Source organism: Dryas octopetala, chromosome 1, assembly GCF_963921425.1.
Source record: "Dryas octopetala chromosome 1, drDryOcto1.1, whole genome shotgun sequence".
In the NCBI taxonomy this organism is placed as follows: domain Eukaryota; kingdom Viridiplantae; phylum Streptophyta; class Magnoliopsida; order Rosales; family Rosaceae; genus Dryas; species Dryas octopetala.
The window spans coordinates 10,328,840-10,340,420 of record NC_141366.1 but is presented as its reverse complement, the minus strand read 5'-3'; the positions used below and the strand labels follow the sequence as shown (position 1 = coordinate 10,340,420).

Sequence of the window (11,581 nt, the reverse complement as noted above, 5' to 3'; positions counted from 1 at the left end):
TAGTCAAGAAAAAAAATTGAATATAATTAATTTATACATTCTAGCTAGTGATTATATATGTGTACGTGTGCTGAAAAAAGTTACCTAGGTACCTCCTACAATGACACTACAGTGTACCTCCTTAGGAGTTGAAGGATTCTTCTGAGTGACTAGTGAGCAACAGAAGACTGCTGAGACAAAACGAGAGGAGAAGACTTGAAGTGATCGAGTCTCAATTTGGACTAACGTACATAATAAAAAATATTGACAGGAGTGAGCACTTTGCAATGAGCTTAATTAGCTAGCGATTACTGAAACTGCAATGAAGTCGATCAAGCCATTAGTTGTGGTAGCGCTAGCTAGGACCAATTTTGCCGATGGAGTGAGAAAAGATCCAAGAGAGAAGGGTTTGAGTGAATTAATAATGTGAAAGGCTGAAATTAAGTAAGTAAATTAAGTTGGGTTTTTCAGGTTTTCAAATTCACACTAACAACCCTTAATTGTCACAATTTAATTTCATCATCAATAAGATAATAATAAGTCCAAAATCCTTGGAGCTTGGTACGTAGAGGAAAAGGATGGTACGTATATGAGATATTTGAGACAGACGCAGTAGGATGTTTCTACACGCATGGAATACTTTGAGTCGATCAGGAGCGTAACGACGTCGTACATGTATGTTTCTTGAATTCTTGGCCCTCAAGACCCTTCTCTTGCTCAGTAACTTCCTTCCTTCCCAGAAAAAGGAAATTTAAAGAAAGGATATTGATGCCTTTTTTCACTTCATGGTCTGGTCTTTCTCGGGAAAGATATGTTGATTAAAGCAGAGTATATTTCTCTGCTATTTTTGGATTATTTTGGGAGAATTGGATTTTTAGGGAGAGAGATGTATTGATTGATGAATATGCCGACACAAAGGTACAGCAGCTGTGCATTTCATTCATATCACAAAACAAACAGCAGATATTTTCAGACATGCCTGGCATGTGCTGTGACACATGTCAGCATCTAAGCCTATGAGCTCATTTCCAGAATGTAATCTGGACCTTACATTTAAATGTGCTTAAGCAACACTTAATGACTAAGTAAAAGAAGAAAAGGAAAGAAACAGTAGCTTATGAGTTAAATAATCAGCTAAGAGAGTTTATACATCAACACTCCCTTCTAAACCCTTAGCTGATTTAACACCAAGTAAGTTTCTTAAATAGCAGAAACGATCCTTTGCCAAAGCCTTAGTGAAAATATCTGCCCGTTGTTCCTCACTTTTGCAGTAGACTAGATCAATTGTTCCATCTTGAATTGCTTCTCTAATAAAATGAAACTTTCTCTTGATATGCTTGGTTCTTTGATGAAAGACTGGATTTTTTGATATAGCTATCGCTGAAGTATTATCACACATTAAAGTAGTTGCTTCTGCTTGTTCTTCTCCAAAATCCTGCAGTACAAATCTGAGCCATGTGGCTTGAGCTGTTGCTTCAGCAGCTGCAACATATTCTGCTTCTGCAGTTGACAGAGCAACACTGTGTTGTTTCACTGAGGCCCATGAGAATATACCTTCCCCAAATGTAAAGGCATAGCCAGAGGTGCTCTTCATGTCGTCTTCAGAACCTCCCCAGTCACTGTCACAATATCCAACTAACACAGTTGATTCTCCAGCTTTATATTCAATCCCAAAATCTACTGTGCCCTGAATGTACCTCAACACTCTCTTTGCTGTCCCGAGATGCTTTCTTGTTGGATTGTGCATAAATCTAGATAGTAGACTAGCAGCATACATAATATCAGGTCTTGTGGCTGTTAAGTATAATAAACTACCCACAATTTTTCTGTACAACTCTTCTTCTGCAGCCTCACTTCCATCTTCCTTTCTTAACTTGTCAGTTGTGGCGAGAGGTGTTCCAACAGGTTTGCAATCTTTCAGACCAAATTTTTTCAACAGAGTCAAGGCATATTTCTTTTGATGTATGAATATACCTTTCTCTGTTTGGATCACTCCCATGCCTAGAAAGTGATGCAGCAATCCCAAGTCAGACATCTCATATCTGTTCTTCATCTCAGTCTTAAATTCTTCAATCATCTGCATACTACTCCCTGTATACACTATGTCATCTACATAAATAGAGACTATGAGTGTGCCTTGATCTGTTTGAGTTCGAATATAAAGAGTTGCTTCACTGCTACTTCTGTGAAAGCCACAGTGAATCAAATAGGCATCAATTTCTCCATACCATGCTCTCGGAGCTTGTTTTAACCCATAGAGAGCCTTCTTAAGTCTGTAAACTTTGGCTTCTTGACTTTTAACTACAAAACCTTCAGGTTGCTCAACATAGACTTCCTCTTCTAGAACACCATTCAAAAATGCAGACTTGACATCTAATTGATACAACTTCCATCCCTTCTGTGCAGCCAATGCAATCAAAGTCCTAATGGTGTCTAGTCTTGCAACTGGAGCAAAAGTTTCATTGAAATCAACCCCAGGTTTCTGTGAGTAGCCTTTAGCAACAAGTCTTGCCTTGTGCTTCTGTACTGAACCATCTAGATTCAACTTAGTCTTATAAACCCACTTAACACCTACTACTGGTTTTCCTGTAGGTCTATTAACCAATTCCCATGTAGAGTTCTTCTCAATCATAGCTATTTCTTCCTCCATAGCCTTCTGCCACACTTTCTCTCTAGCTGCCTCATTAAAATACTCGGGTTCTACAGTACTAATGTTGCAGTGGGCATAAATTTCTTCTAGATTTCTCCATTTTAAAGGTGTATTATCATATCTATCAGAACTAACACTACCAGTTGTTGAACCAGATAGGTTAGAAACTGACCTTGTAGCTTGAGATGATTGAGGGGACTGAACTAGTTGAATTGGTGTGGCAGGTTCTTCTTCAGCTTCTGTAATTCTGGGATGCTCTTCAATGTCAATTGGGACTGTTATGTTCACCTCTTCACTTGTTTCCCAGTTCCATCTAGCTTCTTCATCGAAAATCACACTTCTTGATACAATGATTTTCTGAGTCTTCAAGTTGTAGACCCTATAACCCTTCTCACAACTGCCATATCCAACAAACACTCCCTTCTGACCAGTTTCCTCAAGTTTGTGCCTTTGTTGAGATGAGACATGTGTGTAACAGAGGCAACCAAAGATCTTGAAGTGTTTCACTCCTGGTTTCCTTCCACTAAAAGCTTCGAATGGAGTAACATTTGTAAGAGCATTAGTGGGACATCTGTTGAGTAAGTACACTGCAGTATTTACTGCTTCTCCCCAAAATTTCAGAGGCATCTTCTTTTCGTACAACATTGTCCTAGCCATTTCCACAACTGTTCTATTTTTCCTCTCAGCTACTCCATTCTGCTGTGGAGAGTAAGCTACTGTTAACTGTCTCTCTAGTCCAATGACTTCACAGAACTTGGTGAATTCTGTTGAAGTGTATTCACCTCCTCTATCACTTCTCAGTTTTTTAATTTGATAACCACTTTGCAGTTCAACCATAGCTTTAAACTTCTTGAAAACTGAAAACACTTCAGACTTATGTTTCAAGAAATACACCCAACACATTCTGCTGTAATCATCAATAAATAGCAGGAAATATCTATTTCCTCCAATTGTTGTGATTTGCATAGGACCACAGACGTCTGAATGTATTAGTTCAAGAGGATTTGAAGCTCTCCAAGCCTTCTCCTTATCAAATGCTTCCCTGTGAGCCTTTCCAGTTGCACACCCCTCACAAACTGACTCACATTTTCTTAACTCAGGTAAACCTAGTACCATTTCTTTGTCTTGAAGCATTTTCAGACTTGTGAAATTCAAATGTCCGAACCTCCTGTGCCACTTCCAGGCTGAACCTTCTACAATGGCTTTGTTAGCTACCATTGGCTTTACATAATCAAGTGTCAGTGGGAAGCATCTGTTTCCTTTCATTGGCACACTAGCTACTAGCTGTTCCATATTTCTGTCTTCAAATATGTCGACCATAAGATCACCAAACAACAACCAATAACCGTGTTCAACCATTTGACCAACACTTAACAAATTCTCATCCAAACCAGGTACTAACATCACCTCTTTAATGTATCTGGTTCCACCCTTTGTCTCAACTTGCAAAGTGCCTTTTCCAACAGCTTGAACAATCTCACCAGTTCCCATTTTAATCCTGCACTTAACATTCTTAACCACATCAACCAGTAATGACTCTTGTGAGGTCATGTGGTTGCTGCAGCCTGAATCAATGTACCAAACACCTAGGTTCTTCACTACAGTGGCCGAGTGACAAGCATAAAACATGTTTGCAGTCTCCTCCACTTGATTAGCATAATTCACAATCTGTCCTCCTTTGTTCTGCTGTGAATGACAGTCCCTTGCTATATGCCCAAAACGACCACACTTATTGCATTTTGATTTCCCTTTGAACCAACATTCACCATAATGCAATTTGCCACAAGTTTTACAAGTCTCCTTCGACTGCTCATTCACATTTTTCTGCTTTTCTGAATTCTGTGCCTTGGTGTCTGTCTGCTTATACTTTTGTTTCACATTCTTCTTGTTCTTTGGATTACTGATTAAGCTGCTCTTAGCTCCCTTCGAGCCCATTGTCATACTAGCAAAAACATTTTCTATTGTACCATCAGAATGTCTGTCAAGCCGTTGCTCAAAACCTTTAAGAATTGCAACAACTTCTTGAGCATCAATAGTATCCAAATCTCTGGTATTCTCAACAACAGCACACATCGGATCATATTCTTTAGTCAGACTGATGAGTAATTTCTGTACAATTCTCTGTCGAGGTAGTTCTTCCCCAAAACTCTTCATTTGATTAATAATATCAAATAGTCTAGTAGAATAAGCAGTAAACGATTCATCATCCTTCATACGAGTGTATTCGAAATCTCTCCTGAGACCTTGCAATTTCACAGATCTAACCTGCTTATCTCCATGAAATTCTTGTTGTAGAACGTCCCAGGCCCTTTTCGAAGTCTCCTCGTTTGCGATTCTGGGGAAGATAGAGATTGACACAGCACCTTGAATGATACCCAAGGCTTTCGCATCCTTCATCATCAGAGATTCTAGAAGAAGTTCATCGTCTTCCTCTATCTCCTTTTCATTAACCTTCTTCTTCACCTTTGGAGTCTCATAGCCTCTTTCAACAAGATCCCAGATTCCATGAGATTTAAATATCGTTCTCATGCGAATCCGCCAGAATTCGTAGTTCTCGCCGTTGAAGATGGGAGCTCGTAGCTCGTTTCCAGAGGACTCAGCCATATGAGACTGAATTTAACCACAGAAATGAAAAAAGAAAAAAAAACGCCCAAACACACTCCGATCAGAACTCACGCTCTGATACCATGTTGATTAAAGCAGAGTATATTTCTCTGCTATTTTTGGATTATTTTGGGAGAATTGGATTTTTAGGGAGAGAGATGTATTGATTGATGAATATGCCGACACAAAGGTACAGCAGCTGTGCATTTCATTCATATCACAAAACAAACAGCAGATATTTTCAGACATGTCTGGCATGTGCTGTGACACATGTCAGCATCTAAGCCTATGAGCTCATTTCCAGAATGTAATCTGGACCTTACATTTAAATGTGCTTAAGCAACACTTAATGACTAAGTAAAAGAAGAAAAGGAAAGAAACAGTAGCTTATGAGTTAAATAATCAGCTAAGAGAGTTTATACATCAACAAGATAAAGAATGGAACTTTTTTCTCTTCCTCTTTTTTCCTTCTATGGACATCTTTAATTATGAGCTCATCCGACTTTCCTTTCACATGCATATATATATATATATATATATATATACACGCGCAAGAGTCTCATGTCATCGGATTTGAATTTTTTATTTGCCTTGTTTTTATTTGTTTTAATTCTAATTCATGCAATATAAATTTAAGAATTTATGTAACTCCATTCATATGCAAAAGTATTATGAATCTATTTCAAATTTTGCTTTCTACTGTCAAATAATGAATTGAATATACAAATAAGATTAAAAGTTAAATAGAAACAAATAAAGAAAAAATAAGTAGGAAATCATATGGAGCTGAATCCTCTACTTGTTTTTTCTTTGCTTGTTTTTGCTTTTGGGTTGGGAACAAATAGTGAAATGAGTTTGTAGCACTATTTGGATGTGAATGAAGGTAGATAAAGTACCCTTGAATAGGTCTATTAGTTATGTATTCGCTAAAGTCTTGGTAATAATTTTGTAAATCGTGTTACACTAACCGATGGGCCGAAAATCCCTAACCCGACATGGCTGATTCACTTTAGGAATTAAAACAAAATATGACTAATGGCCTATATATATATAATATATGTCTCCATTGCTATTCAGAAAATTGGCCGGGACCGATATATATATATATATATATATATATATATCCTTGAAAGCGTCTTCCAATTCACAACGCGTATGGCATTCATCTCATGAGATACACGCCGCCTATCATATACTTCAACAATCTCTGCCACCGGCCATTTGCGGTTCATGACTAGAAGGAAATAGCTGCTGGAAATATTATACAAATTAACATGTGGACTAATATTACTATAGCATGACTTTCTTTCAGGAGAATATTTGGCCCTTAAAGTCAGACTAATAATTTCTTGGCCAAAAAAAAAAAAAAAAAGTCAGTTAATAATTTGCTTATATATTTATGATTTGGCTTGAAACCATTTGGTCAGGCTATTCATGGCTAGCTTCAGTGGTCTCAACTTGAACTTGGTGTTGATGTTCCTCCTCATTTTTTCAAGCTTGTGGGGTTGTCTTGTTGCGAGTGACACACTGAAACCAGGTAACACTCTGGATTCGTCAAGCGTCTTAGTTTCTGAAAATAGAAAGTTCACTTTGGGTTTCCAGGTATCTGACGCCAGTTCAAATCCCAGCTACTTGGTCACAATGTGGGCAGGAGTTAATAACTTTGCATGGGTTGCCAATCCCGACACACCCATTTTGTACCCTTTGGGAATTCTCACCTTGGACACCAATCACACACTCAAAATCACACACACAGGTGGTATTCCTGTGGTTCTCTGGTCAGCTCCAGAAACTACAAATAGTACTGTTGTGGCTACCCTATTGGATTCCGGGAATTTTGTACTACAAGAAGTCAACTCTGATGGGTCAACAAAGAGGGTGCTGTGGCAGGCTTTTGATCATCCAGGAGACACTCTTCTGCCAGGTATGAAATTGGGTGTGAACCACAGAAATGGCCACATTTGGTCACTTTCATCATGGTTTACTCCTCACAGTGCTCTGCCAGGGGCTTTTACACTCGATTGGGACCCCAAAGTACACCAATTGAAAATCAGGCGACATGGGGTTGTTTATTGGAGTAGTGGAGCCTTTAGCAATGGGAGATTTGAATTCATTGAATCCAAGTACCATTTTAGTGTTGTTTCAAATGAGACTGAAGACTACTTCACTTACACCAGTGTAGAAAAATCAGAATGGGTGCTGAGCATTTCTGGGCTACTGTTTGAATTTGGATCAGGAGATGCAATTGCACGAGCAGATAACTGTTATGGGAACAACACTGATGGAGGGTGCCAGAGATATTGGGAGAACCAGCCAATTGGTTGTAGGGATTTTATTGGCGATAGATTTGAGCAGGAAACTGGTTACTTTAATCCGATATGTAGTACCAGCTCGAGTGTTAATTATTCGACAACAAAGAGTGATTTGAATACAAGTCTTGGCCTTAGTGATTGTAAGGCTGCTTGTTGGAAAAATTGTGACTGCTTTGGGTTCAACTTTCTGCATGAGAATGAGACTGGATGTCAATTTTGGATCGGAAACTGGGAAATCGTTAAAGACCGCTCAGGTTATAGTTCAACTAGTGTTTATTTTCTAACTACAACATCATCGCGCAAGGCGCACAGTGGTGGTAAGTTTACGAATCTTTTGAGTTAAAAAAATTTCTAAGTTAATTAGCACTGATATTATATATCTTGATCGAATTTAACTATGTAATGTGACCTTAACACCGTCATATGATGTTACGAATTTATGTATTATTATATGAATTAGTGACATGTTTATACTTTTAGGGTATACTATTAATAAATATACACCGTGTTATAACATATGTGGATATATAATTGAGAGAAAAAAAGCAAATAAAAATAAATAAGAGAGAAAAATAATGTGGAGGGAAGAGAGAGTGTTCCCATGTTCAATCCAAAAAGAAATGCCAAACTTCCACTCCCAACTTTCATTTTCACCCCAACTATCTCTTTTCTTAATTTAATTAATTTAAATTATTATATTTTATTATTTTGATTTTATATGAAAAGGCCTCTTGACATGCTAAGAGGCTAGTTATAACTTATTAATAGCTAAATGTTAATTACGTACTCCACATATATATATGCAGCACGTAGGTGGATATGGATTGGCACTGCCATGTGCGCTGCTGATCTATTGTTTTGCATTGTGTGTTATCTACTAGTTAGAAGAAGAAACTTTCCACTTTCAGGTATTATATATATTCTTTCGATCAGTTTAAACATTATGTACGTGTTTGACAGAATTTGACATACAACTTTGACAATTGTTCTCCGCAAGCTGAAATTTTCATTTTCTACATTATTTATAATCTGAATAGGGCAGAATGGGACAAAGATTCAGGAACTGCTTAAATTAATGAAATATAATAGACCTGTTGATGTTGATGGGTTTCGAAATGATGGAAAGATGGGAATTAACCATCGTTTAAGCATATTTACCTATGCATCTATCATGACTGCAACATGCAACTTCTCTAATGGAAACAAGATCGGAGAAGGGGGCTTTGGAACTGTTTATAAGGTAAGGGTTATAATTAATGATACAAAGAGTATTTTTTATTTATCAATAGCTGAGAATTATAGTAGTTTTTTCTTTTTTTTGAGACAACTGAGAAATATAATAGTTAATCGAGCTATATATTATGGTTTATCAATTCAGGGAAAATTAGTATCAGGACAAGAAATAGCTGTGAAGAGACTTTCAAAACTTTCAGGGCAAGGAGTGTTAGAGTTTAAGAATGAATTGATACTCATTTATGAACTTCAACATACAAACCTTGTTCAGCTTTATGGATTTTGCATTCATGATGAAGAAAGGATGTTAGTATACCAGTACATGCCAAACAGAAGTCTGGACCACTTTTTATTTGGTTGGGAAGACTATCACCTTAATCTCAATCAGTTCTTGATTTCATGTATTGATTTTTTTCTAGAAATCCATATATCTATTTTTATATGATTTTTAATTAACTACATATTGGACAGATCCAAGCAAAGGCCAGCTACTAGATTGGAAGAAGCGGTTCAGTATAATTGAAGGAATTGCTCAAGGATTGCTTTACTTGCACAAATACTCAAGAATGACAGTAATTCATAGAGATTTGAAGGCTGGTAATATTCTACTTGATGAAAGCATGAATCCCAAAATTGCCGATTTTGGTATGGCAAGGATTTTCACCCATAATGAACAGGAAGCGAATACAGATAGAGTTGTTGGGACATAGTAAGTGAATAGTACATTCTTTTAATTATAACATGTTTCACTTTTGGCTGCTAATTTCTAATTAAACATGCATTTATTTAAATACCCAGATTTTCTAACAGGTTCCACTAGCGTAGAAACGCCATGTTTGGCCATTCGAATGCCCACACAAAATTTTTTCATACTCGTGGAAAATTTTGTTGCTTTTCATCAGCAGGGTTAAAGGGGTTCTTTAGGGTATAGAACCTTTTAGGACACCCTAAATCTCATAACCAAAAACCTAAATCCTAATTAGTCCTTAACGAAAACACAAAATTTTAATTACCTGGGTGGGTATTCAAACGGCACTATGGCTAGGCGTTTTGGAATCCTGCAATCTGGAATCCTATTACAGATGTGGGATCTATTTATATATATATACTAAAAAAAACTTTTTTTTTCAATTGATACAGTGGCTATATGCCTCCCGAATACATTATGGGAGGGAAATTTTCAATAAAATCTGATGTCTACAGTTTTGGAGTGTTAATGCTTGAAATCATAAGTGGCAGGCAGAACAATAGCTTCTACAATGATCATAGCGTGCGCCATCTAGTCGGACATGTATGTCTAACAAATATCAGCAATTATGATTAATTAAATTTTTCTTCATTAAAATGTGAGATTCAACCATTCTCATATCCTAAATGTTCACATTTAATCTTAATTATTTCAGGCATGGGAGTTATGGAAAGAAGGTGCATGGTTAGAACTAATGGACCCAACAATAGGTGATTCAAATATTAATAGAGATCAATTTTTAAGATGCTTCCATGTTGGTCTACTATGCGTGGAGGAAAATGCTGCCCATCGGCCCACTATGTTAGATGTTATATCTATGCTGACAAATGAAAGAATGTCAATGCCTATACCTACAAAACCAGCATTTTGTAAAGAAGGAAATGTGGTCAGGATTGGTATAGGTGGAATGGAAGCAGAAATAATTATATCAATTAATGGTATGTCCTATTCCGATTGTGGTGGACGTTAAGAGACGTTTATTGCACGGTCTTCTGGTTAATGTAGACATGTAGTGATGGATTAAGAATTTTGTATTTATAATCTAAATAAATTTTCTCGTATTTGGTGCAGTGCTGAAGCATTGTGTTTGTTATATTAAGGAAATGGAAACGTAAACCAGCGATTTAAAAGCACGTGCCAAAAGGCACTTGACACCTTCTTTAATGGCCAGCTGGCTTTAGAAAATTCAAAGGGATGTAGGGACCTAAAGTAGGGTTAAAGGGGAGCTTATCTGATTAAAGGGTTATTTGGATATGAAAGAAACTTGTAATGACAATATTAATACACGTACCATATATATGTGATTACTATTTTAAGAAAAAAGAAAAAAAAAACAATAATTGCCAGTTTGCATGTGCATTGCCTTGTCTTTTCCCTACAAAATGGACATATGGTTATCACACATTATCTCAATCCAGTTGGCATGCAAATATGCATGATTGTTATAAATGAAAATTCTCGATGAGTATATAAGAGTAAGTAGTGCCTCATCGGCCACAAGGTCTTTCAGATCCCAACCCAAAAAAAAAATTCCTATTAACTTTTAAGAGGAAATTGTACTATTGGTACATTTATTTTTCATTTAATTCTATATTAGTTTACGTTCTTTTTTTTGTTTTATATTGATTGACTAATTTTGTGTCATATTCCATTGTGGTCCAAACCGTCAAATTAGCATAAATTACCGTTTATTTTAGTCATGTGCTGCGCATGTGGAATCACGATATTGTGAACCAATATATAACTAAGAGAAGAATTAGTGGACCACAATAGTATCTCATGTGTGCAGCACATTATTAAAATATACGGTCGTTTGTGCTAATTTGACAATTTGAATCGCAATGGAAAAACGTCATAAAATTAGTGAACCAATATGAAACAAAAAAAAAATCGTGTATATGAAGCTTTCTAAAAAAAAGTAGACCAATCTTTAAGCTCATTAACTTTTATTCTTTATTTTCTAATATTTATTTTACTCTCTGAAGTAAATAATAAAAACAAATTAAAAACTTTGATTTTATGCATTTTTTTTCAAATTTTAAATTATGTATTGCA

General features: G+C 36.5%; 1 protein-coding gene across 4 annotated transcripts; it reads left to right on the top strand.

Annotated features, from left to right (window-relative positions):
- The first annotated feature begins 6,667 nt into the window (after nt 1-6,667).
- On the top strand, nt 6,668-10,496 carry LOC147297664 (G-type lectin S-receptor-like serine/threonine-protein kinase CES101). Of its 4 annotated transcripts, none has more exons than XM_086240869.1 (7): nt 6,668-7,856; nt 8,352-8,453; nt 8,583-8,785; nt 8,924-9,134; nt 9,250-9,487; nt 9,919-10,069; nt 10,182-10,496. In XM_086240869.1, exons 1-7 carry the CDS (start codon nt 6,668-6,670, stop codon nt 10,494-10,496), a joined length of 2,409 nt encoding a protein of 802 aa, XP_086096995.1. The 4 variants fall into 4 exon arrangements, with proteins under 4 accessions (XP_086096995.1, XP_086096991.1, XP_086096987.1 ...); XM_086240865.1 differs by having other exon boundaries at nt 6,668-7,859; XM_086240861.1 differs by having other exon boundaries at nt 6,668-7,862.
- The last annotated feature ends 1,085 nt before the right edge of the window (nt 10,497-11,581 follow it).